The 27895-nt window shown below is 43.2% G+C and overlaps 1 protein-coding gene across 6 annotated transcripts; it reads left to right on the forward strand.

Moving 5' to 3' along the window:
- The first annotated feature begins 66 nt into the window (after positions 1–66).
- RGMB (repulsive guidance molecule BMP co-receptor b) lies at positions 67–27895 on the forward strand. 6 transcript variants are annotated; one of them, XM_065546583.1, is made up of 6 exons: positions 67–256; positions 515–912; positions 1224–1299; positions 3563–4846; positions 10564–11072; positions 24475–27895. In XM_065546583.1, the coding sequence occupies exons 4-6, from the start codon at positions 4711–4713 to the stop codon at positions 25141–25143; spliced, it is 1314 nt and encodes a 437-aa protein (XP_065402655.1). In that variant the 5' UTR covers positions 67–256; positions 515–912; positions 1224–1299; positions 3563–4710; the 3' UTR covers positions 25144–27895. The 6 variants fall into 6 exon arrangements, with proteins under 6 accessions (XP_065402655.1, XP_005557493.2, XP_045249974.1 ...); XM_005557436.4 differs by having other exon boundaries at positions 4593–4846; XM_045394039.2 differs by lacking the exon at positions 515–912 and adding an exon at positions 979–1081 and having other exon boundaries at positions 4593–4846.

The following is a 27895-nucleotide window of genomic DNA, read 5'->3' on the forward strand; positions in this document are numbered from 1 at the left end:
GCCCTCTCCCCTAGGTGGCGGAGAAATCGGGCTAGCTGGAAGGGCGCAGCTCCTCTCCGAGAGCTCATTCCGGAATCGGAGAGCTGGGAAAGCGGCCCCCGAGGCGGAGCCTCCCTCCCGCCCGGAGTCCCGCTACCCCCAACCTGGGGGAGAGGGGCGGGCGCCGCGCTGCCTTCCCTCCGCGCCTCGGCCGCGTGGCTTGCGGCTTATTTTCCCAGCTGGCAAGCGTCGCGCTGCAGACAAGGGAATGCCTGTGGTGAGTTGTTTATTTTGTTGAAGTTTGCGGTGGGCCCAGGGGACGTGGGGGGCGAGCGGCAGGCAGCGGCCGGGACTGTTTTGTTTAGGTCTCCATCCACCTGTGTGGTATAAATCTGCCAGCCTCAAGGCGGCGGGGGACCGGAGTGAGAAAGCGCTCCCAAAAGCCCCTTTTCGCCACTTACAGATATAGGACCACATTTGATTCTCCACGCCTGGAACCGGCTAGATCCTAATTTACTCTCACCCCGCCCTCCAGCCTCCCATCAACGCTTCCCGCACCCGCTGTGTGCAGGGCTGGCGCTCCGCAGAGCAAACAGCGCCCGCGACCCAGGGACAGCTGGCCACCGAAATCCCTCCCCGGCTCTCTTCCCCGTTCCTTGAGGACAGGGGAGCTGAGGTTTTGATGTGAAGGGCGCCCATGAAATTCGTGGGAACTTGTTCTGGCGTCTTCTGGAGTGGAGTTCTTTCAGGGGTGTCGGGTCTGCCCGGGACTACAAAATGGGATCCTGGGTTGGCTGGAGTCTCCCAGACTAGGCTGGAGAGAGGTCGGCTGTTGGCTCGCGGGAGAGCCCAGAGGAACCCCTTGAGCTGATGGCAGTCAAGACCGGCGGCTGCGTTTGCCTGGAAGAAAAGCCTAAATACATTAGCGAGCCGGTAAAGCTTTTAAGGCCTTCTTGGGAACGAGTGGCTGGCTAATGAGAGGTTAATTTTGTTTCGAAGGGAAGGCTGCACTGGTTTCCTGAGATAAATGGACAGGAAGCGCATTACCTCCGCGCCCTGGCAAGCGGCTCCCAAATGCTTTTTGCACCTGCCGTTTTGAGCGGTGAGAGCAGCGGCGGAGCCCGCAGGGATTGCGGGGGCCCGTTGTCTACGAGCGGGTGATGAGCCCTTCGCAAGCCCCGGGCTGTCTCCCTCCGGGAGTGCATTGCTCACACCAAGCTCTGGGACTCTTCTCTCACACTCAGGTCCTGCGTGTTCCGAAGTTCGGGGGCCCCCTGATCCCGCTGAGCCCCCTCCAGGAGCGGAAGGGTTAAGAATGATGTAAGTACAGGGACTTGGTTTCTCAAGTCGCCCGCTTGGCCCTCTTCCAAGTTGTACTTTCCTTATTTTCTCTCCTTTCCTTTCCTTGCTGTTCTAACGCTTTTTAATAAACTTTTACTCCTGCTATGAAAAAAAAAAATGATGTAAGTACAAACCACAGGCTGCTTGACGCTGAGCTGTCGGACTCTGAGCCATTTCAGCCGCTGCTTTGGGTACACAGTGGCCGGGGAGCAGCCGGGGAGCCCTTACTCTAGGATGGATTGCACAAATCGCAAACCTAGATGATCTGTTAAGCAGTCAGAGATTCTCCTGTTAGATTTCTGGAAATGGAGACATATTAACTGGAGAACAGTTAAAAACATCACGTATAGGTTCAGGAAATGAAACCGCATCTTGTTTAGAATCCATTAGTGTTTCTGACATGTGTTTTAATTCTGTGCACTTGCACGTTCATACCGTGGTATGCTTTGCTGGATTCTCTGGATGTACTGTTCAGGTCTCCTCCTTCCTTCCTGAAAACAAAGAGGAAGGGAGAAAGAGTACCAGTGGCAAGAAACAGGGTGGATGTGTGAGTTGCACCACTCATCAGTCACTTCATGATTTTTTTCTGATTAAAACATAAAACTTTTATAAGTCACCGATTTTATGTTTGTTTTCTACCTCCCTCCCCGATTTTTCTTTGTAGAATCTAAAATCCTTTGTAACTTGCAGCTCACGGGGTCGAGGAGTGGCTGCGCTATAAGTGACTATTCACTACACTCTTGCTTGCCAAGCTGATTCCTGCTCTTGCGAACAGTACGAATTTACCCGCGAGTGTGTCAACTGACCTATGTCTTGAAAATAGGAACCACCTTGCGGTTTAATTGTGAAAATTAGCATTTTCCTTTAGCGGGTGAACACTTATGCAGCAATAGAAAGTGAATTGTTAGGCTTATAAATCTCGAGCTTGTCAAATTTTACAACAGAGGAGCAATAAAGCGCCTTAGAGATGAAGTTTTTCCTCTGAAGAACAGTTCGGTTTAACGACACCAGGGTATACAATGACTCGAGGACGCCCTCTATTGATAGGAAAATCTGGAGCACCCGTGTACTTAAGGAACAGGATATGGGGGGAGGGGAGTAAAAACATGAGAAAGTCACGAGTGGAAAGACCCAAACCAAACAGAAATTATTGATCCTTAACTATTGAGTATATGTTTTGAAGTATGATCAATAAAGTGAAGTGTTTCTTGTATAGGGGTCGAATTAAATCTTGGATTAAGAGAAAAAAAATTTTAGTCCTTGTTAGCCAAATACTTTGAAAATCAGTATTTGATTACTTAAGATGCTTCTTAGTATGTCATGAACTGTACCTCATTAGTTATATGAAGTAATTGCAAGATAGTAAATTTTTGCTCTAATAATATTTAATCCACAGCATTATCTAAAAATGTCATATACCTTCCTCCCCAAAAGTCATTTCTCCAGGCAACTGTGAAGCTATTATTAAGCATATTATGGATATACACAGGCTTGGATTATATCGTGGGTAGTGAAAGGTGTGTTTACCCCGTAAGTCATCATAGTATGTAATAAGTAACTAATGAAAAGTTACAGTAAAAACAGATAGGCATCCTTCGTTAGGGACATAGTGGTTTGGGCAATTCACAATGTGTCTATAATGAGTGAGCTGGTGAGACCGAAGGTTTGCCCCTCAATTATCTTAGTCCATTGATTAGCACATTTAAACATGTGTGGAATATCAGCATGTCCGTGGTTGATACGAAATTCCTAATTAGAGATTCTGAGTAATGTAGCGTGTAGAGTTGCCAACTACGATTTGGATGTTAGTGGATTTTAAATGGCGGTCCTGTGCTGTTTGGGGAAAGGCAAAGGCAAGGGCAGTATCAAGTGTCTCTCAGCCTTGAGGTCATTCTTGAGATTAGATACCACTTCACACCTACTGATAACAAATTGGAATCTATCACCAGTCTCATAACTGCTTTTCTGTCTCCACTTGGCAGCCTCTTTCTTTGCAGACAATTGGCTTTTTCCTCACTTTCGGACCTATCCAATCATAAAAGGAGGAAGTAAGCTGCCATTGAATTAATCTATAGAAATTTGCGGAAAATTGAAATAATCTGTAGAAATCTGTGAAAAAGTCACTGAGCAACAACAAATCGTGGCATAATTACACTGCATAAAAACCCACCACTCTCATTAATTACACTATAACCGAACGTTGAAGTTTGCCCACTCTTAGACCTCTCCTTGCCGCTTTCAGGAAGGGAAATGTCAAAGAAACTAGAACACCTGAGCCTCGCACAGCTGCCAGCGAATTCCGCCGGGAGTTCACGGGTACCTTCCCAGCCCATCCTATCTGCTCCGGACCGCGGGTGACATTCAGATTTCCAACACTGCCCCGAGCTTGCTTTACCAGACACCCGCAAACGGTTCGGAACGCTGTTCCGCAGATGTGATTGGCTAAAAGGGGACCTGCCGCGCGGCGCTCTGTAAAAGCGCCAGCTTCCTCCAAGGAGGTGGAGCTGAAGTTGGCCGGGCCAGGGCGGGGAAGGGTAATTAAATTAAAAAAAAAAAAAAAAAAATCTTGGAGGGAAGATGAATCGGATCACATTAATTCAAGCAGAGGTCAAAGGCCGGTACCTTTGTAACGCCGGCGGGAGTGAGAGCTGCGGTCGCCCATTTCTATTGGGCGCAAGGAAACAGTAAATCGCGGAAGGTGGTAGAGGGGAGAGGAAAGGGAGTGCGAGGAAGGTTGCGGCACAGGAGAGGACTTGCAGTCTCGATGGACACGGAACTCGAATTACACTGAGCAGGCGGGGGAGAGGGCCCTCTGAGTCCTGCGATTGGCAGGCTGAGTCGGGCGGACGTGCGGTCACAACCAATGGGGAGGAAGGGAGGGACGCGGCGGGGGATGATGGCGTCGCAGATTGGCGGGCACAGGGCGGGGCGGGACGGCAGTGCGGGACTGAGATTGATTGACCGCTGGAGCTGCCGCGCAGAGATATCCGGGCCGCCGGCGGCTGCCACTAACTAGGGCTGGGCGAGCCGCTTGGAGGTCCACGCCCGCCGAGCCCACGCTGGCTGGGGCCGGGGTGCCGGCGCGCTCGGGACTCGTCTCAGCAGTCGCTCACGGTCTTTGTGTCTTCTCTTCCGCCCCTCTTTCCCTGCCCGCCGCCTCCGGCCGCCACGATGCCCTTGCGCCCCGTTGTTGCCGCCGCCGACTGGCTGCGCCCGCGGCGTGCTGCTTGCTGCGGCGGTGGTGGCGCCCCATCTGCTACACGGGCCTGAAGGAGGAAGAAGAGGAAGCGAGGCGCGCCCCCCGGCCCATGCCGCAGCCACGGGCCCAGACCCGCCACGGCGCCCGCCCCGCCGCCCTCGCCGGAGCCCACGAGACCTGCATGGACGGGCATGGGCTTGAGACCAGCACCTTCCAGCGCCGCCGCTGCTGCCGCCGAGGTTGAGCAGCGCCGCCGCCCCAGGCTCTGCCTGCCGCCGCTGGAGCTGCTACTGCTGCTGCTGCTCAGCCTCGAGCTGCTCCACGCAGGTAGGACGGGAGCGCGTGAGGGGAGCCAGCCCTGGGGCCGAGAGCTTTGTTCCCAAACAGCCCTGGGTCTCGAAGGCGCTCGCCCGGGCGGAAGGGTGGCGTGGCGCAACGAGAAAGGCCTCCCGAGCCCCTGACACGCACCTCTGCCGGGCTCCCGGCGACAGGAACGCAGCCACCCACCGGGCGGCCGCCAGGCGCAGAGACGAGCCCTTTCCCCACCCTCCCTGCCCTCGGCTCGGACCGCTGACAAATCTCCCCTCCGACAGCCGCTTATCAAACACTTAGCGGGCGGGGGCCGCGCGCCGGAGACAAATGTTCCGGATGCTTTATTGCTCTGCGCTGGTGTTTACTGAAAGTGAGGCTCGGATCAGGTTTCCGCCGCCGCAGCCTCCTCGGAGGGAGACCGGGAGCCTTGTGCCTTTTTTCTTGAGTTGGGGGTGGCGGCGAGGCGAAGGAAGCGCATCAGATGGAAAGATTTTCACCAGATTTTGCAAACCTGGAAGTTAATCTCGAAGTAACGTCAACTTTTTTGACTAGGGATTTCTTTCGTTTTGGCAAAAGCTGCTTTTAATTCAGCTATCAGTCTCCCGGGAAAAGCTCGTGCTCTGTGGCTAGCCGGGTGTCTTCGGGCTCCGTGAGGGGTTGACAGATAACCGTGCTGTCTTCTGGAGGTCGGCGCTTCCCCCGCGTCGAGGAATATGTTCCTAGGGAAGTAAGCCTGCAAATGAGCCTTCTACCATGTGATACCTATTTTTCTTTTAAAAAAATAGTTTCATGAAAATCCAGGACGCTCTTCACACTATTTTATTTTAGGAATTTGCCTAGACAACTTTTTTTAATGCTAAGGTTGAAAGAGGCATTATCTTTTAGTCTTGAGAACAAACAGAGCATTGGATAAGTTTCTTTTCCTTCGAGACCTTTTTGTCCTGTGTATATGAGACACTTCACAACGTTCTGGTCTGGAGAATCCTGAACTTCGATGCTACGCAACTGTGCAGAGTAATTTTTACTTATTTATTAAACCATACCCGCCATGCTAAAAATCAGGGAGGTCTTTTAAGTATTGGGGGGAAAGTGTGGCATCTGAGAAGACTTAATTTACTTTGCGTAGCTTTGCATTGTGATGTAATAGCTGCCTTTTAACACCGACAATTAGGGAAAAGACTGACGACTTAATAAAAAAGTGTAATAGAAAGTTTTAGAATGATTACGGCTTTCAATTAGTAACTTAAGAACCTTAGGAAATAGTGTCAATCTGCATGTAGTTACGTGGAACATTTTTCTTGATATGTTAAAAGATATATTCAGGAGTGTTTTGTGCGAAAAATATGTGTCCATAATACAAAAAGGTACGTTTCATGAAATGGAAATTGTGCTAGGTGGGACTCTGTCCCCCTTGGCTGCTTGGATATTGTTTCCCATAGTTGCCATAGGATCCTGTGACAGAATTGGAATGTGGTCCCTGAAGATTTCTTTGCTGGCCTGTGAAAGGCATAGTAAGTTGGCTTAAAGGTTTAGAAAAGTAGGGTGTCTTAGTTCAAGAATTTGGAATGTGAAGCTCTCAGTAGCTTCATGTGTCCTCATTTAAGTCACCATTAGATTCAACCCAACATAATGTGGTGAGTGATTTCTATGGACAACTTATTGGAGTGAAGCGATTAATCCTGTTAAAGAAAAGAACGCTGCTTTTGAGAGATTTCTTTGAAGAGTGGTGCTATTTAAATGCCCGGGTTGTTTCTCAGAGAAGGGAGCCTAGCAAGAGTGCCAGTGCTCTTTGCAGATGGACTATACTATATATTTTATGCCTGAATCCTTATCATCTGCCTCAGCACCCCATATGGCTCCACATTTCACTTGGTTCAGCTTCAGAATATCTCATTTCTTTTAGTATAAACTGGTGATTGTGCTGCAGATTCACACGTGTAGTCCTGGTGTTAAGGAAACTGTCTTGAATGGTGAGGTCTTTATGTCTGACTCATTAAAAAATGATTAAATGAAAGCTCTAGACCCACAAAGGCTTTAGCATATTCAGTAACTAGTATGAAAATACTGTCACACTGATCACAGATGATCTGACCCAAAAGTAGAGAAATTTGTAACTGCAGAGTTTTCATTCTGCCCTTGGGGAATGAAAAGAGTATGAAAGGAGTACCTTTAGTTTCATTTTTTTTTTAAGCAAATCTCTGCTATTCGTGAATGGAGATCCAATATGGGAGTTACTTGCTTACTCATACGCTTCATGGCCTTCTTGGCTACATCCTTGAGATTGTTTCTGTTCCGCATTGTCTTGGCATTTTGGCAGGAGGCTTACTTTACCGCCTGTAACAGGCAAAGTGTGCATTGTCGTTATAAATTCATGAAGCCTGGATATTTCTGGGTGTATGCTACAAATTAGTCATTATATAGGAGCCCACAGCGAAGCTGAAAATGCTGACCCAAATGCACTTTCTCTCTAGCCGTCTTCCCTCCCATCATCTCTGTAGCAAAAGGCTGTTGGAAGCCTTAGCCAAAGCAAAAGAACCCCAGGAGATCTGTTTGATTTGAGATTTGTTTAAGCAGTCAACACCTACCTGCTATGAAAAAGGAAAAGGTGTAGGCCGGCGCGGTGGCTCACGCCTGTAATCCCAGCACTTTGGGAGGCTGAGGCGAGCGGATCACCTGTGGTCGGAAGTTCAAGACCAGCCTGACCAACGTGGAGAAACCCTGTCTTTACTAAAAATACAAAATTAGCTGGGCGTGGGGGTGCATGCCTGTAATCCCAGCTACTTGGGAGGCTGAGGCAGGAGAATCACTTGAAACTGGGAGGTGGAGGTTGCAGTGAGCCGAGATCGCGCCACTGCTCTCCAGCCTGGGCAACAAGAGCAAGACTCCGTCTCAAAAAAAAAAAAAAAAAGAAAAAGAAAAGAAAAAGGGAAAGGTTCGGAGGGTTGCAAGGAAGGTATGAAAAGGGAGCTGGGAGGCCAGGCGCGGTGGCTCGAGCCTGTAATTCCAGCACTTTGGGAGGCCGAGATGGGCGGATCACGAGGTCAGGAGATCGAGACCATCCTGGCTAACACGGTGAAACCCCGTCTCTACTAAAAAATACAAAAAACTAGCCGGGCGAGGTGGCGGGCGTCTGTGGTCCCAGCTACTCTGGAGGCTGAGGCAGGAGAATGGCGTAAACTCGGGAGGCGGAGCTTTCAGTGAGCCGAGATCGCGCCACTGCACTCCAGCCTGGGCGACAGAGCCAGACTCCGTCTCAAAAAAAAAAAAAAAAAAAAAGAAAGAAAAGGGAGCTGGGAAACTAAATTGTACTTTTCTTCCTTCTGAATGATTCCATCTGCATTTCCATACTGTTCTTACTTTTGATATTTTATGACTGTTTAAAATAATTATAAAGAAACGCATGCTCGGATAGATTTTATAGACCATAAAAAGAACAAATAGGCACTGCAAGTTTAGCGGTAAGTTCTTGTGCTGTCATTTATCTGTAGTCTTAAGAGCTCCTCATCACTGAGATGTTGGCCCCGTGTTTATTTTCTTGCTTTCTGTGTATCTGATTTTAAAAGAAAAAAAAAAATACAGTGTTAAGTCTTTTTTTTTTAGCCATCAAGTACTGTCATTAGAGTTAGGAAATAAGAGGAGACATGATCTGTGATGGAAGAACAAGTTTTGAGGGAAAGCACCACCTCCTGGCTTAATAATGCTAGCTGTTTTATGAATCTGCTAGAACAAGCCTTTTAATATCGCTTTGCCTTGGTTTTTCCATATGCAAAATGGCTTTAACCCTTTTGGGATTAATTAGTTAATTTCTGTTTCAGTTTGATTTGGGTTCTAGTGAAAAATAGCCAAAAATTATTTGATCTGCTTTGGAAAAAGAAATTCTGTAAATACCGGGAGCTACTTTTGTCAGCTTTGGAATGAGCAAACATAGATTCCACACAAAGATGTTTTTGTAAATTTTTTTTTTAAAGTATGATTTGGTGATTGCTGTAAATCCATAGCTCCAACATATTAAAATGTTTTAATCTTTGACTCAGGTTAAAGTGAATACCAAGCCTTAACTACATAGTATTTTCCCCTTTTGACCCAAATGCACTTTCTCTCTAGCCCTTTTCCGTCCCATCCTCTCTGTAGCAAAAGGCTGTTGGAAGCCTTAGCCAAAGCAAAATAACCCAAGATTTGAAATTTAAAATTTAAAATTTAGAATTTTTCAAATTTAAAAATGGTGACAGAGTTGTCTTCAGAAGTTGTCTCCTCCCACCTATTTCTCCCAGCTAAAGCCAGAAACAGATTACAAGCTACTAAATTCAGATTTAAGAGCAGTTTACTAGTGAAAATGTTAAAATAGCTTTCTAAGACAATATTAGACTTAATTTTAAGTCTTTATCAGATGGAGTTCCCTAAATCTTGATATCATCCTAAAGTTTATTGCATCCACATCTTGAAATAATTATATATTTAATAATAATCTACTGGCCCTGAATTTTTTCCCACATCCAGAGTATAAATTAGAAGATATTTACTGTCTGGAAAAGATGACAAATTTCGTCTTAGAATAGCTTCCTCGTTTCTCAGATGGAGGACCCTCACACTTAAAGAGATTAACAGACGTCTCCATAGTTTAAAGACCTATAAAGATTTTATGTAACACAAATGTGTGTTACAGTTCATTTATATAAAATTTGCAGTTGATGAGAAAGAATAGTGTCTCTTTTCATTAAGTCTGTTGTTTCCATTTTATGGAACAGAATATTAAATTTTTGGGGGGCACAAAACTGACCTAGTATTGGTAGTTCTTCTGCTTTTTGTGCTTTAGGAGATTTTATAAATTTTTGTTCGAGAAACTAGTGGTAAAAAGCATCATTTGGGAATTGATTTTTTTTAAACTAATAGGGCAGTAATACTTTGGTTTTTCATAATGTTTATATGAATTGTTTTTATTTAGTGTGCTTTTACTTGTGATCTGCTTGGGAGCTAGAATCCTAGGATAGTGGAGATAGATGGTAAGGAAAAAGCAAATATATAGCTTGGTCAAGTTAATCTTGTGGTTTTTTTTTTTTTCTTAGAGCATTTACATTTTGTAGAAATTAGAAAATTGTGTCAGTTTATTTAAGTTCCTTGGTAAATGTGCCTCAGGAGAAGTAGACTGACAGTACCTGGATTTTTGTTTGTTTTGTTTTGTTTTCTTATTCTGTAGCCATACAGGTAAATGAAGTAAAGGTGTTTTAACTAATCATACTACCATTTAGGATTTTACACCTTCCTGAGGTGGGAAGGTTTTAACCATTTTTGTGCCTAGTGCTGCTTTTCCAATGCTTTCTGAAGGATGTTATGCAATTTTGGAAAACCAAAACAATGTTCATGTTTTTGGCGTAACCTTAGAGTAGAGGAATCCTTTTCAAAACCTATAAACAAATAGCAACATTGATAAAATATTTTATTTACTATTCCCTTGTAATCTCAACCTGTGATCACTGGACTAGACTCATGTTCGTTCACAGTGGCTCATGCATTAAAGTTTTAAGTTAACTCATTGCATGCAGTTTTTCTTCCAGTGGCTTAATTTGAGGAAGACACAGGAACACAATGAAACCCTATTTCTGAAGGTTTCTTAAAACAGGAGTACAGTATATAAAATAGAACAAACAGTTCCCAAGTAACAATGCCATTTTCTCATGTAGCCCAGGAAGTTAAGAAGAGTTTACAAATGTTTGGTCTTATCTTCTTTCCCATAGGTGACTGCCAACAGCCAGCCCAATGTCGAATCCAGAAATGTACCACGGACTTTGTGTCCCTGACTTCTCACCTGAACTCTGCCATTGACGGCTTTGACTCTGAGTTTTGCAAGGCCTTGCGTGCCTATGCTGGCTGCACCCAGCGAACTTCAAAAGCCTGCCGTGGCAACCTGGTATACCATTCTGCTGTGTTGGGTATCAGTGACCTCATGAGCCAGAGGAATTGTTCCAAGGATGGACCCACATCCTCTACCAACCCCGAAGTGACCCATGATCCTTGCAACTATCACAGCCACGCTGGAGCCAGGGAACACAGGAGAGGGGACCAGAACCCTCCCAATTACCTTTTTTGTGGCTTGTTTGGAGATCCTCACCTCAGAACTTTCAAGGATCACTTCCAAACATGCAAAGTGGAAGGGGCCTGGCCACTCATAGATAATAATTATCTTTCAGTTCAAGTGACAAACGTGCCTGTGGTCCCTGGATCCAGTGCTACTGCTACAAATAAGGCAAGTATACTTTCTTTTTTCCCTCTCCCTACTCAACTTTCAGATGTTTGATTCTTCAGATAACTTTTGAAATGTGCCAAAAAGGGCCTAGTTTGAAAGGAACTTCTTTTTGGAAAGCAATTAACAGTTGATAAAGGGTTAAATAAAAATTACTTAGTAAGGAATTTCTCATTGGAATGTAAACGTGGTTCTAATTTTAAATAGACAGTGATATGAAGAATAAAAAGTAAACAGTGAAATCGAGTTCTCCAGGGAAAAGACAGGCCTGTTTAATAAAAAAAGGATGCTTTTTTCAGTGATGTCTTTTTTTGAGTGCATATATGTATGACTCTTGAAGAAATCCAAGTTCAGATTTATCAGATGATTGACGTGGGTGTTCTGAATAAAGAAAGCTGTGAGGCCTGAGGCAGTGACCTATCAGAAAACATATTTTATTGGAGATTTGGAAGGTATAGTAAAACATAATGGCAGTAAGCCAACCTCTCAGTGGTAAACCCAATGTGGTGTTTTAGTTACTAACTTCTTGATGACCAAGAAGGTTAATAAGTGGATATTGCAGAGCAGCAATGTGTAACCTCTGTGTAATCTCAGGGCCTCAGGTTAACAGTTTCAGTCAGAAGCTAAGAGAAACACTGACAAAATTTAGCTTACCATGACTAGCTGCCGGTTTCTGTAGTCTGTGTTCATTTGTTTTAAAGAAACTACTACTGTACAGAGATCTTTGAAACCGACTTCAAGGCACCAGTGTTTAGTGCAACCAGGTAGAGAGGACCTATGAACTGGGTTTCTAATTGACAGTCAGTGTTAATCCAACCATTAGTAAGTAAAGTGAAAAGAGTTTTCCGCTAAAATAGTGTCCCAACTAACCACCTCCTTCCCTGTCTTTTCCAACCACAAAACCACACGCATAGATCATCTCATCTTGCTTTATTTCCTGCATTTATTGTATCTATTCAAAAACATTGATTTAGATTTTTTTAATGTAATTGACAAGACACAGGCTTTTGAAATACTTAAGACTGTTCTCTTGATTCCAGGACACCCTCCCCTGCGTCTAAACATGTGTGGCATACTTTTTAAATGAATTAGAGTTATTTTACTTGGCATTTTGTGGAGGGAATTTTACAACACCTCGGGAGATATCTGCAGACACCCTGGGGTGTCACAAATTTAAGACTAGAAGTCATTTCCCTAAACAAAGACGACTGTTACACTGGTCTAGAAATCTTAGGGGAGCTCCAAAATGTTTATACTTCAACTCTCAGTAAAAGCTCAAGTTTCTATTTTGCCTTACCAAATTCCATATCTCAAAGTTTTCTCCCTCTGGTTTTGTATGTATGCAAATCATTTTTTCTGTAAATATCTCAGAATATGTATTTGCTATGTTTTATATAGAGTTATAGAATTACGAAGTTATAAGAGAAACCGTGGCCCCAAATCCATCATTACTGCAGAGTCATATGGCACATGAAAGCTAGGAATAGTCTTTGGGTAACTGAAAGAAGGCAGTCCATTGAGAATGGAAAAAGTCATCAATTGTGCAAATAATTGAGGACTTGGCAGAGTAACCTTCAAACAAAACTATAGAGATTAATCAGAGCTTGTACATGGGGAAATACTGGTTCTCGTCACAAGAACCAGTATTCAAATTTTATTCTCCATGTCTTCCATCCACTCATGTCACTTCTGTTTGTTATTCAGTCTTTCAGAATTCTGTTGTTACTGATTATGGTGAAAATATGTGGGGGATAGCCTTATGAAAATTGCTATTATATAAATGGAACAGTTTACACTGAAGTATTTAAGATCATTTTATTTCAGTTGAATTAGTTGTAATTTTTAGCAAATAAATAAAAAGGACAATCTTGTTTTCTCCCTCAGTTTGGAATAAGGATCAAAGGTTTTACCCATTCAAAAAAAGTTGGAGAAAGTGGTCCTCTGACATAAATTCAAGTAGATGATGGGAATGCTTGGTCTTTAATTGCACTATTGGAAAGTATTTTCCCACATCTGGTGACCATGCTGTTTAGCAGCAAGCTATTCTGTAGCTTCATTTCACGACCTCTAGGAGTTGTTGGGTTTGGTTCCCCACCCCCCTTCTCTTTGTAACTCTCTCCAAAGCACCATAAGCATCTGGAAGGTTGCTCTTGAAGACCTGTCTCAATACTAGTATGACATGTGCTGGTGAAACCAAAGAAAGTCCTAGAATCTTGCAGTATGATTTCCTTTTACCCACATAGGACCAAAATAAAACCTTAAGCACAAAAAAGTGGTGGTAATAAAAATAAAAACAATAGGAGGCACAAAGTGCTTATAAAATAAGTTCTAAACAAGATCTGAAATTTTCTCTTAATGTCTACCACAATACTTTCTTTGAAAAATCTTTTGAAAAATTATTTCATGGGAATCTCAGCTTTACTGAGAATTTAAGCAAGTGCATAGACCAGTTGTTGGGTAACCTAGTACTGTGCCTTGTAGATACCAGATCATCCTTGTGTGGTCAAGCGTTTTTAATAACCCACACGCGCAGTGCCACTAGATTGAAAGACTGATGATGTCGTTGACTAGCTAGCCAGCTGTGATACTGAAATTTTTGTAAACATCCATTCATTTCGCTCCCTTTAGCACTGCACTGAAGCACTAGACCCTAGGATATTTTGCTCAGTGAGGCTATTAAGACAGCTCCTCAGTCCTGGGTACCTGGCCTCTTAAGCAAGCCATCTTCAAGCCCAACTTTGTGAGCTCTGTCTATTCCTAAGTACCCCCCTTTTCCTTATCACAAAAAAGACAAAGTGGGGGGAAAATCTAAACACCATAAAATAAAATGAAGTCATCCGGGGTCATATATTAGCTAAACCTTTTCTTTTTTTCTACATGGCAAGCAATGAGTTCAAGGCAGACAGGCTTGCGGTGCTTAATGATGTTGCCTCATCTCCCCTGGTCTACTGTTTTCTTCCCCACCATGGCCCTCTCCTCCCCTTCCTTGGGAGAGGTAGGCTTGTTTTCCCGTCGGTCGTGGTGTGCACAGGTATGCCTTCTCAAGGCCTCTGTGTTTTTAGTTTTGCCCTCTGCCTGCCTCCCTGTCTTTGGAGGAGCCTGTGCCAGTTGGCTACCTTGCCAGGTAGATGTGTTTCTGAAGGGGAAGCCAGGGCTGGTTTTTCATCTCTCCACCCCGGGGGCTGCAGGGGTGTCTGGCACACACACATACCTCGGCTGACATCCACATCAGCTCTGGGCCATCTTCCCCACCTTTGGCTGTGAGAGGCGGCTACAGGCATGCAGGCACTCAGAAAGAGGTGAGAGGGACAGGCTTTGAACTGGCAGAATTAGCTACACTGAGAAGAAAGGCAGGTTTTGTTTTGTAGGAGGAAGTAGCCCACCCTTCACAGGCTCCAGAGAGGGCACGTGTCAGCAGTTGTCTTGCACCTCACACACACAAGAGAAACCAGATCATCTGTTTGTGAGGATGCTTGACTTTTTCCATGTTATTTTTGCCAGCCTCTCAGTCTCAACTCGTTTCATTCATTCTATGGATCTTTGTATTTCTGTTTAAGTGGGTTCAATAAGAATCTGTATATGCCATGATCACAGAAGGTGATTGGGGAATACATTTTTTTATGAAAGATTCTGCTTTTGCAAATGTATTCCCAATAGCATATATTAAAATTGGCAGTGTCCAGGGAATTCAAAATTACTCCTTTTTCAAAAACAATTCAGAAATCATTTATTATTAAGTTGCATACCTAAACAAATAATGGAAATGTTTTTAGTAATTATTTTTGTGCAAGTAGTTTGAATTCCTTCACTTGATTTTTCCTTTTGTTTTAATGTGATTGTATCCTTTTTCACCACTCTTGCTTTCTTACGCTATCCTTCTACCTCAGTAACACAAAATGAAGAGCAGGAGTGAGACTGGGGATGACAACAGGTCCTATTGCAGATCTTCTACTACACATTTTACTGTGCCTCACTCTTGAGTAGAGAAGGTGGTTTACCTTAAGGCATTTGAATTTGGGAAAGGACTGTGCTCATTATACTTGACCAAGCCAGATGACCATTGGCCAGATGGGCAGATGCTCTGAGGTGCCTGTCTTGTATGTTTTTGGAGCTGCCAAGGGCCACCAGCTCCTGGCAATCCTATGGGCAGCACTCACCACCTGTCCAAAGCATGGTAGCATACCCTGCCCATCATGTATTATGGATATAGTCTAAATTCCATACTTACCCTGAATTTCAAATTCTGCAGCTACTTTCTTGGGAGTTCTTGAAAATTTCCACTGGTTGAAGATACTAGAGATGTAGAAAGACTTAGTTTGGTTTGCTGTTGGTTAATGTCTTCTTCAAACTATAACCTGCAGTTTTCCATTGTAAGAAACACCATTGCCTTGTAGGCTGCTAGAGCATGAGGTAGGTCTACTGCTTTCTGGTGCCCCTTAGCATGTAGTTATTGTTCGGCAACAGCATGTGGGCATGTAAACCAGTGTTCTGGGTCATTCTTTGTTGGTTACAAAATCAGAACCAGACATGCCTGCATTGCAACAGCTTTCAGCTGTCATTTTAAGTATATCTCTGCATAAGGTTTGGAAATCTGTCCTCTGTTGACCCCAGACCTAGTACATTTATTGTAGCTAAGTTTTTGCAGCCCATTATGTTTTTAGCATCTTTATGGAAACCATGTGAGCTACATAGTGTTTATCATTATTTTTCTAGACTAAGGGATATGGTTCTTCCATTGATAGGTCTGTGTTTGAATGCAAGACACTATTCTTGCACGCAGTGTTATAAAGAGGGGGACACATAGTATTTTTGGGGGAAAAATAGACCATTTTCCCTCCACAAGGAAACTACAACTCTCTTGGTGATACGTTGTAACTAATCCTTATAGTCTAAGATTGCTCTTTATTTTGGTTGTGATTATATTGCTGCATTGGTCATTCTTGCCATCTTTTGGAGATTTGCTCCTTATTGTGACCCACCTTGCTTTATGAAGATGCTAAGAAGTTCTGACTGGTTGAGGCATATTGGGAACAGATGGGAAAGGGTTTTGCAGTTACAGCTCCCTGCTTAATGTAATTCTTTCCCTGATAATCATTCTCTGATAAATGTATGGTTAATTTGGTGCTGCATTTGAAAGAGAAGGTACTAAAGGGTCCACTGTGGGCGATGTAGAGGTGAATGTAGCCTTTGCCTCAATCTAAGCACATAACTAAAATTTACAGCAGTCGGTGGGAAAGCGTGGGGTTTGTGTATAAACCTAGCGTTTTCAGGGTTTCTTTGTGGAACACTGGTGAACCACATTGACAAGCTGGTTCCAATTGATGTTATTCATTTAGCGAGTTGGCAGGGGTGTCAAGAAGGGCCAGAAGAGTGGGCTGCTACAAAGGCCCGTCCCATGCTAACACCTCTCCTTGCCAAATCATTGTCTTTACTCCCGGGATTTGGCACAGTCTCTTTCCACCTCCCACGGTAAGAATGCCCACCTGCATCTGTATTTCCTCGTCTGCATACAAGCTAGCACGGCCTAGAACCCTGGCTCCCACTTTTGAAAGGCTGCTGATCTTTGATGTTATACCAAAAGCTTTCTAGAATTTGACCATCACAGTCGCCAGTTCTTAATTAAATTCATTTTCCAGAGCCTCATCTCATCTTTAAAATTCTCATAAAAGCATATATTCGCTATTTTTACTCTCCGTGAATTTTTTTTTATTGTAGAAACAATATTGAAACATGAAAAGGCAGGTTTTCAGAAGAGCAGAAATCAGCTGTAGTTCCACGTGGCAGTCTTCTTATTTGTCCTTTTCTGTTTACCACGCAGCTCTTGTGCATACTGGATTATAAGGTCTTAGGCCCAGGAAGTACTCAACTTTGCTTTATATCATTTCAGGAAGTTGCCTGGAGGTGAAAAGGTTTCCAAGTGGATGTGGGGAAAGGAAGCAGAGAAAAATGGGGAAATTACTAGTTGTGTAATGAACCTATAAGTCTGAAAAATCATTTTGTAAGATAAATGAGCTACCTGTTTATTGTTTATGCTATACTTTTCAAACAAGCTATGCCTTTATTTCATTCATACACATTAAAAATTCTGGGTAATGAGTCTTTTACCATCTTTCTAATCTCCCTGACTGTGCCACTCCCTCTGTCCCAGATGTGGTTTGGAAGGAAAAAGAAACCTTCAGAACCCCCCCGTTTGTAAGTGAAATTAACCCAGCGCCTACCCCTGTGTGAGCCAGTCAAGATTCCATGAGGGTGCTATGGGGCTCTACTGCTTTAAAACAAATCCACACTCTTCCATAGTTTCAACCAGAGGCATGAGGCCAAGTCTGATACACAGCTGAGAGTTAGAACTTGTTTTTCTGTCACATTTCCAAATGTCTCTTTGCCTGGTTAAATTTTCTTTGAGTCAACATTTTGAGGGGAGAGGGTGAGAAGGAAACATTGGGCGATTGGTCCTTTTTTTGTTGGCTTCAATTAATGCTAACCAGTTTCTGCTCGTGTGGAATGTGGCATGTGAAAAGTTACCTACAGTGTTGAACAATGAAAACTGCTACCTTACCCATTTTGTTTTTGTTTTGACTGCAGTAGAACTTGCTCTTCCACTGTTTTGAATTTTGTGTTCTTGTGGGTGGGGTAACTTAAGGACTTTTCATACTGACAAGGAAGCTGGCCAACTTGTCAGTAAGTGATAACTTAAAAGAAAAGCTAACATACATCTAAGTTACAGACTTGAACTGGACAGCCTTGCAGTGAAATCACAGTGCTACTGGGTCTAGAAAGAAGTTTAGGTGAAACTGGTTCTATGGAAAGAGGAGGTTTTTTATGCCCCAGTTAACTGGTTGTTTTAAGAGTTGGAGCCAGAAGAACATGGGTTCTTTCCTTTTGGGACATAGCACGTATACTGTGGATAGGATGATATGACACCTTCTAAAACTCACTTCTCATCTGCTGTGCGTGTGCTCCTGAAATGGGGGTCAGTTTCCATTTAAGACGTGTGTGTGCATGCATAGATGTACGTGCATGTGCTTTTACGTGGTATTGAGGTCTTCCACTCTCCCTACCCAAGGAAAATGCAGACATAAAGATACTGTTTTGTAGGATTTCAGTTAACTGACTTCTTGAAATGCATGGGGACCACTTCTAACCACCTCATTCCTGAGTTCTCGTGGGCCCTTTTTTTTTTTTTTAAGCCCTCGTGACTTAAAATTGAACCTACAAGTGACAGAAAGTGAGTGTATTGTGAAGACCTTCAAGCCCTTTTGCTTTTTTTGCTCACCTCCCAAAGCTGAAAAATGATCAAAGAGGCTGTGGTTTTCTAATCCCATCGGTTTGGAGAGCAGCTGTGCTGAACCTAGGCCCAGAGTAGGGCCTCGGGTCTGTAGTTCTGCAGCTTCTCTCCACCAGGAGGGGGAATGCCTGAAGGCAAGACCTGCTAGGACAGATTCGGCTGAGAGTTACTGCCACCAACCCTGGCTCTCACCGTTCAAAATATTTTTAGCCTCTAGTCTTAAGCAAGGTGGCATCCTGGGCCTGTAATACTCTCCATACAGGCCTGACTTCATATCTGGGCGCATAGTGAGTTCCTACACTTGCTGGCCTCCTCACCATGCAGAGTCCGAACACAACAGACAAGCTAAGGGAGAGGCTCCATTTGGAGTTTTTGGAATGGCCAAGATTTCCAGGACAAAGGCCTTTCCTCATGCTCACCCTAGCATTGCTCTGGTCTGTACAAGGAAGTTGGCCAATTTGCCTATCTCTGCACCTATTTATGCTTCCAGCCTTCATTGTCTTAATTGTACAGAAGTTACTCTTGGGAAGCCAGCATTTTTGTGCCTGTTCCTTTTATGTGTTTTCCGGGGCCAGCTTCCCTTTCATTCTCTTTTTAGCCACTGAGCTTGATGCTGCTTCTCTAGACCACCCTAGCTGCCTTCAGCTCTGGGTGTCCTTCCCCTCTGGTTTGGTTTCTTCGTTCTCTATCTGCTGCCAAGTACCCCTTCTGAAGCCAAGGCAGCCCCTGTTTCTGCATGTATTTATTACCTAGGGCAACACTGAAGAATAAGTTTGGTCCATTCCATTTCTCTGGATCCTGTAAGTGCTCCAAGCTCTGTGGAAAGAGACGTGAGGATAGAGAAACTGATACCTCTTTTGAAGGTAGCCCATTTCTTAGTCTCATTCAAGCCCTAAAAGGAGTCCACAGTATGAGTTTTAATCTGCTACTCACCTCGTAAACACAGGTACTGTCTTACGGTTAGTATCTTGTCCTAGTCCAATAAAATTGTTTAACAAAATGTATTTTTGTGGATCTTAAGTTCAGCTTCCGGTAGATACTTGTTTTATAAGATATTTGATACATTGGCTGAGTGGTGATAGTAAAATTACATCCCAGTTCATTGAGTTCATAGCTTCCTAACAGTTTTTTTCATAATTTTTAAAGGAAATTATCAATGACATCAAATATTTTCTAGTCCAGTGTTTTTTAATTAAACATGGCATATATAAAAACTCTCCTGAATTTTGCAAGAAATTGTTCAGAGTTATTCTAAATCAATACACCTCTTTTCCCCCCTCGAGGGAGAGACAGAGTTCTCCCCAGTTGTTATGTAACCAGGGGACAATTGCCACCCTTCCTGGACAGAGTTCCTCTGCTCTGGCCAAGATCCACACTTCAAAATTACCCTGGCGGGTAGGGAAGAATGGGACCAGGGAAGACACTCGAAGGTGCTTTCAAAGGCCTCTACTTCCTTTAGGTGCTTCAGAGCATCCTAGTCTCTGACTTCTTAACATATAGAAAAATCGACCCTTGGAAGTAAAATTTGGGTTTCTTAGGAATGGAGAGAGTATGTGTATTTTTTTTTTTCCTTTGAAGTATGTGCTTTTGTTGGAATGGTTTCTTTTTTGTTCACTGGGGAAGACTGATTGTAGAGGCTGCATGCTGTTACCATGTGTTAAGAGTAAAAGGGGCTGTGAGCACCATGTTCTTATTCTCCCTTAGAGTCTTCTATTTTTCAACCTATCATTGCACCCAGAGGATATGGCAAAGTAGACACATCAGCTAATTATATGAAATACAATTTATTGACTTCTTTGACACAGCAGAATTTTAACCAGGTGCATATCAAAATTATGTTTCCATGTGTTTCAAGCTAGTTTCTGTGACTACTTCAGTTTAGTTTACTGACCAAGCTAGAGCCCAGAGATGAGAGCTCCTAAAGTCTGGTTCTCATATTTGAGGATTCCAGAAAAGTCCTACACTCACAGTGCCAAATGGCCTGATTAAACACAGATAAATGTTTCTTCCAAAATACGTTATGCACAAATAGTCAAGGTGCACAGCCATTTGAGAAGTCTGCTATTTTAAAACCTGTTTGTGGCATTTTGCAAGGCTGCTGTGCCTTGGATAGATATCTCTCTATCTCTTGGCGAGGCAGTACCTGTGTATTTCCCTCCTTGTTGGCTACCTCATTTTCATTTTATATATATATTTTTTTCTCCTGGTGGAAAGGAGAGGCAGGTGCCTCTTAGAATTATTTCACAGCAAACCTCCGTAAGTTCTTGTTGCCTGTTTCACGTAGAAAGGTTGATTTGTAGCTGCTGTCTTTCTCTTCCTAATAAACCTTGTGGGCGGTGAAGATCTAGGAGAGTGAAACATTAAAAATGAATGAAGAGAACTGGAGTAGTTGGTCTAAGGTGGGGGTTGAGAGGGGCCGGGTGGAGGAGGTTTAACAAAAGGCATTGATGTTTTAAATGCACAGAAATGCCATCTATCAATAATAAATGGTGTGGCATAGAACAGATGTGCCAAATTGAGTTATGACGGCATATAGATTAGTTCATAGAGGGGAAAAGTAAGTAGCATAGATAGCGTTTTTAAATTATCTTTGTGTGAGCTTTTGAAATACAATTTTGAATATTCAATTTTTATTTTCTAGTGGCTGCTAGCTGGAAATATTAAAAGTTTGGTGTTTTTTAAAATTCCAATTAAATTTTTTGTGCATGTTTCTAAAGTAAGAGTTAAGAATGAATAAATTTTGCTTTTCTGAAGAGGAAGACAGTCTGAAAAGGAATTTCTTGCCCTTCATTGGCTGAGTGCTTGCCTTTTGAAAGCTCATGTTGTAATTGTTATGAGGAATGAAATTGCATTATAAAACTTAAGTCATGTGAAACTATTACCCAGTGTTTTCTAAATTTACATTGATTGTATCTCTAGGTACCTGTTCAGTGCATATTTAAACTATAAGGGACTACTCAGGAAACCCACTCATGCTTTACAATCAATTCATCACCCTCAGCATTTTGATTCGAGGAATAATTCTACACATATGTTCTGTGTACAAATTACCTTGCTCAGTAGGGAAACGAGAAATATCCACTTGTCTCCGAGCAAATCACTACTAGTAAATTGGAAAGACAAATCTGTTAGGTTAACTAGAATATTTTGTAGGTGTAGATACTAGAGCAGAAGACAAGTTTTGAGCTGCTAGATAGGTAGGAGTTATGGTTAATGTCACTGGCATAGCAGAGGACAATAATGTGGGAGGTGTTTGAAACGAATCCTGAGTTCCTGAGTTGGAATTGTTGTGCTTAATGAAAAAAACAGTCATGGTGAGATGAATGGAACCATTCCATTCATCTCAATATGGACCCTTGCTTGCTTTTTGGAAACTTGTTTGGAATCAGTTACCTTTGCTTTGTTGGCCCAACACAAGTAAATCCTCTTTGTTTTTCCTAAGGTGAACAAAAAAGTAGTTCTTGCACATAATATCAAGTTGGTTTAAATTTTAGGTTAGACTAGAGAGACCAATTAGCCGTTGTTGAAGAGGTTAATCGTTGAGTGGATGTTACAGGTGAAAATGATCAGAGTGATTATATAAAAAGTCTATTACTAACTCTTCTTTTAGCCATCTGTATTGTTAACGTTCAGTTTTTTCAGGTGTAAGATTTTCTTGAATCAATCTTTTCATCTCCAAGGGATCCCGGCATGCCTTAAAAAAAAACACTTGTCAACTGATTTTAGAGCCACCAAATAAAGCTATTTTATGGCCCCATTAGATATCTAGCTGCAAACCCCCACTCACTCTGAAAAGACCTATGGATGGATGCACAACAAATTTCCTGAAATCATCTCTGATGCACCTCCTTTGGGTTGTTAAGAAGGTGTTGAAATGTGAGAAGGCTGGTAGTGAAATCAAGTTGTGGCTCAGGGTAATTAGGAAGGGAGAAAACCCAGCATTTTCATAGTACATTGTCTGGCTTTTAGTTGCAGCTGCAAACAACGGATATGAATTTAACCAGTTGCTACAGTGCAGCTGGTTCAGATCTGGCTTTATAACTGGCTGAAGTAAAATGAAATGGCTGGAAAATTCCAGTCAAGTAACACCAGTGGGAACATGTGGAATTAAATAGTGTGAGCAAATGCTGGCCGAGTTAGAGAAAAACTTCAGACATAAACTTGAGGGTGGTGGTGAGGACTTCAGGGGGGCCATTTTCTGGTCTTTTTCACAAGGGTCTATTGTTTTGATTAGTTTCCTTGCAGGGGGTAGGTTTCCTCCATCCAGGGTAATTCATAGGGTGTTTGGCCTGTCTACCTTCCTCCTGACTGAAATCACCTGATAGTTTTTGTTTTTTCAAGAAGGAAGAGAGAACCCTGTTGCCTCAGTTACTAGCAATGATACAAATCTCAAAATGTGGTCTTTTTTCTTTGAAATAGGTTCTCCTTGTTGTGTGACACAGCAGCCCCTGTCTCTTCATAGTTACCTTCCCTCCACCACCTGTACCAGAGATGTTGGATATGTTGGAGGTGAAGGTGTGCAAGGTTTTTAAATAACCGTTCTAATTAAAGGATTCTGCAGGAAAGAACATGGGTTTACAAAAGAGAGGCTTTTGTATTATTAGTAATTTTTTTTATTTGATGAATTTATGTGCTTAGTTTGGAGAATTGAGAGTTGGCTGGGAAAAGATTTCTGAGGAGTTAAGGGACTCTGGTGCTGTTTGGGAAAACATTTGCTGTAACTAGGTTTAGGGTATTCAGTCTCTGCCAGTGCTTAGGAGCTATATTTGCCAGGTGATTTCCCTGTCACAGGGATTAGCCAGTGATGTGAAACATTTGATGAAGGGACTAATAGAAATCTTTCCTGGGGTACATGAGTCGTGGCTGTTACTGGGGTGCCCCCTCCTCAGCTCTTTCTCTTTGTATTTCTAATGAGTAAGTTTGTAGTGGTGAGTCATGGGATATGGTTTTTTAGTTCTATGAAGAATCTTTGTAGGAAGCAAAGTTCTGTTAGGTATATTGTGTTTTTTTTTTGTTTGTTTGTTTGTTTGTTTGTTTGAGACGGAGTCTCGCTCTGTTACCCAGGCTGGACTGCAGTGGCCGGATCTCAGCTCACTGCAACCTCCGCCTCCCGGGTTTACACCATTCTCCTGCCTCAGCCTCCCGAGTAGCTGGGACTACAGGCGCTCGCCACCTCGCCCGGCTAGATTTTTGTATTTTTTAGTAGAGACGGGGTTTCACCGTGTTAGCCAGGATGGTCTCGATCTCCTGACCTCGTGATCCGCCCGTCTCGGCCTCCCAAAGTGCTGGGATTACAGGCTTGAGCCACCGCGCCCGGCCATGGTATATTGTTAATTAAGCCCCTTAAAGTTTCTGCATCACAACTTAGAAACGAACCTTGTTCTTTTCTCAGAACTATGCCATGACTCATCCACTGTGGAAGGAGACAAGATATAAATCATCAATAAAAATTGCCCATAATCTGGCCTGGCACAGTGGCTCATGCCTGTAATCCCAGCACTCTGGGAGATGATGGTGGGAGGATCACTTGAGGCCAGGAGTTCAAGATCAGCCTGGGCAACATAGCGAGGAACCCCCGACCTCTGCCGCCTCCCTCCCCCCGTCCAGCCCCCCACCAACCCCATCACTTCGAAGTTTTTTAAATCAGCCAGGCATGGTGCCATATGCCCTTAGTCCTGTGGACTCAGGAGGCTGAGGTGGGAATGCCCTTTGAGCCCAGGAGTTGAATGTTGCAGTGAGCTATGAATATGCCACCGCACTGTAGCCTGGGCAAGAGAGTGGACCCCATCACTTAAAACAAAAACAAAAAGAAAGAAAGGAAGCCTATATTCTGATAGCAACACCGCTCGCTCACGCTCTTTCTCTTAGGAAAGTAAAAAAGTTTTATCTTGATGTACGTTGCCTGGATTTATGTTAAATTTTAATTCTAAATATATGGGACTTTAAAAAATGTTTTCTGAAAGTGATACCCATTTTTGAGGTACAAGCAGTTGGGTCCATTTTGGAGATACTGCCTTAAGCCATTCAACTTCAAAATGGATGGGAGCTCTTGCTACAGAGAGTTACCCCATTCTGCTTCCCTCCCATTCTGTTAAACCTTGTACATGCTCCTTCCCACAGATCACTATTATCTTCAAAGCCCACCATGAGTGTACAGATCAGAAAGTCTACCAAGCTGTGACAGATGACCTACCAGCCGCCTTTGTGGATGGCACCACCAGTGGTGGGGACGGCGATGCCAAGAGCCTGCGTATCGTGGAGAGGGAGAGTGGCCACTATGTGGAGATGCACGCCCTCTATATAGGGACCACAGTGTTTGTACGGCAAGTGGGTCGCTACCTGACCCTTGCCATCCGTATGCCTGAAGACCTGGCCATGTCTTACGAGGAGAGCCAGGACCTGCAGCTGTGCATGAATGGCTGCCCCGTGAGTGAACGCATCGATGATGGGCAGGGCCAGGTGTCTGCCATCCTGGGACACAGCCTGCCTCGCACCTCCTTGGTGCAGGCCTGGCCTGGCTACACACTGGAGACTGCCAACACTCAATGCCATGAGAAGATGCCAGTGAAGGACATCTATTTCCAGTCCTGTGTCTTCGACCTGCTCACCACTGGTGATGCCAACTTTACCGCCGCAGCCCACAGTGCCTTGGAGGACGTGGAGGCCCTGCACCCGAGGAAGGAACGCTGGCACATTTTCCCCAGCAGTGGCAATGGGACTCCCCGTGGAGGCAGTGAATTGTCTGTCAGTCTAGGACTCACATGCTTGATCCTTACCGTGTTTTTGTAGGGGTTTTCTTTTGTTTTGGTTTTTTATTTTTTGTCTATAACAAAATTTTAAAATATGTATTGTCATAATATATTGAGTAAAAGAGTATATATGTATATACCATGTATATGACAGGACGTTTGTCCTGGGACACCCACCAGATTGTACATATTGTGTTTGGCTGTTTTCACATATGTTGGATGTAGTGTTCTTTGATTGTATCAATTTTGTTTTGCAGTTTTGTGAAATGTTTTATAATGTCCCTGCCCAGGGACCTGTTAGAAAGCACTTTATTTTTTATATATTAAATATTTATGTGTGTGCTTGGTTAATATGTGTAGTACATATACACAGACACCCATACGCAGCGTTTCCTTTGAAGTGACCAGTTGTTTGTAGCTATTCTTGGCTGTACCCTCCTGCCCTTTCCCATTGCTACTGATTTGCCACGGTGTGCAGCTTTTACTCGCCACCTTCCGGTGGAGCTGCCTTGTTCCTTTGAACTATGCCCTCACCCTTCTGCCCTCACTTGATTTGAAAGGATCGTTAACTCTCCCTTACAGGTGCTTTGACTCTTAAACACTGATCTTCAGAAGCTCTCTTCCGGTCTAACAGCTGTTACTTTTTCAGAACGGAGGGTATTACTGGTTATTCTGATAACTCTCAATTCTAATTGTTATATATTTGAGCCCATACAGTGTATTAGGTTGAACCACAGAAACTGTTGTTCTTGTAGGTCAAAAGGGTGTAGTGATGGCAGTTTTTGTAGATAAGTACCAGGCATCTTGCTAGACCTCAGAAACTCCCAGACTTTTTCTCATCCCATGCCCCTTTTTAAATGGTCAGTTTTTCCTCTGACTCTTCTGTGTTAAAACATGAAACTATACATTTAGTAATTATCATGCCTTGCTCTTTTTTTAATCTGTATGACTGGCGCAAGCCCCTGATCTTAACCTTTTCTTGGCTGTCAAACCCAGAAACACACAGCTCTCCCTGTCTCCACCTCCAGTAAGCCCTCCTCAACCTCACCTTACGAATCCAGAGAACTGGGGTTAGGTTCTTTCTCTAATGTAGAGGCCCAGATCCCATCACAAAGTTTTTCATTCTTCCTTGTCCACCATGATCTTCATCACAGTCTTTGATGTGTCTGCATGCAAAGTGGAACAGAGTGGGGCAGCAATGACAGAAAAGCTTCCTTGGCCTGACTCAGTGTGTGGCCACTTCGGCACTGCTTAATCCAGATATTCTTGTTAACTAAGCATTGTGCTGCTTCCCAGGTGGTCTCTGAAGTCAGGTACTCTCCCTCTTCACACCTGTAATTGAATATGATTTAGTCAGTTGCTCATTGTAACTTGGAGAAATTTCTATAAAGTATGATCTCTCCTTGCCTTTTCCATTCCATTGTTGGCACCCCCTTGGAAAAGGAAAAGAACAGCAAAAGGCAGGAACAGTAATCTGAGAAAGTTAACTCCAGGATAGGTAGATTTCTATTGTTATATCTAGATGGAAATCTTTGGTTCCAACAAGAAGTGATACAGTTTGTGCTTTAATAATTTATTGATAAGTTTACATAAACAGAAATAAAGGGTATGAACTTTAAATACGGTAGTAGTTTATGCCAAGATTATGCTTAGTTTTAGGTCTCCAGGTAGTTACTTTTGCCATGTCCTATTGATCAGTGACACTGCCAGAGGCCCAGACTGGCAGGAAAAAGAGGACGTCGTTTTGTAAAGTTTTATTTCTTAGTGAACTGATGTGCCATCCAGTCACAGAGTGGAGTTGTGAATTCATGTAGAGATGGCAAACCTCTGCCTTGTGTTTATAGGAATAATCTTGGGCAGTTTGGGAAAATAAGGAAGGCATCCGTTTCTTATAGAGATTCAACTGTAGAGAGTTGAAACCTAAACCCACCTTCCTTTTACAGAAGCTGGACTAGGGACTGACTGACCATCAGCTCTGAACTGTGGCTTTTTTTGTTCACCTGTGGAGCCATGTACCAAATTCAGAAGCTATTGTTGATAATTTGTTTTATAATTGAGTAGTACAAGTGAAGAAAAATACAGAGGATACTTTAACCACCATTTTTGTGCAAATACGAAAGTGAAGTAAAAGCAATAGAAGAAATTTCTATAGGATCTGGGTTTAGAGTGTATATGATTAATAAATATACCTTTGCTCTTTACAGGGAAAATTACAAAACCACCCTTACTGATAGCTGGGAAATGAAGATTGGGTTATTTTGCCATATGTAGCTGGAAGTGACACTTCAAAGCACCCTGCATCACTAGTAATAGTGTATTTTGCTATTCTCCCCTTATAATCGGTGTCCCTGTAAAACAGTCCCCACAGATTACAAATAGATGTACTTCTCTACATAAGGGCCAGTTTTATTTTCTCCTGAGATTTCTAGAAAAAAAAAAAATGCTGCTTGCACATGTTGGTTCTTGAAACCTTAGCTAGAAGAGTTTCAGGTCATGCCAACATGTGGATAGGCTGTAGCTGTTCAGAGGTCTCCCGGGGGAGCTTAAACCGGGGGAAACACTGGTTTTCACAGATGCTTCACATGGCTGTCTTTAAGACTCAAAACTTCTTGTCCTCTTTGTTATGCTTGGAAACCCCCCCCCCCCACAGTGTGTCGAGTCTTTGCAAAGAAACCTTTAGATGTGGTTCATAGATATATGAATACGTATCTGTGTAAAACAGTGAGTGTGCAGTGTGTAAATACTTTAAATTATTACGCTAGAAAAATAAAGTTACATACCATGCTGTGGAA

Source organism: Macaca fascicularis, chromosome 6 (assembly GCF_037993035.2).
Source record: "Macaca fascicularis isolate 582-1 chromosome 6, T2T-MFA8v1.1".
NCBI classification, from domain to species: Eukaryota; Metazoa; Chordata; class Mammalia; order Primates; family Cercopithecidae; genus Macaca; species Macaca fascicularis.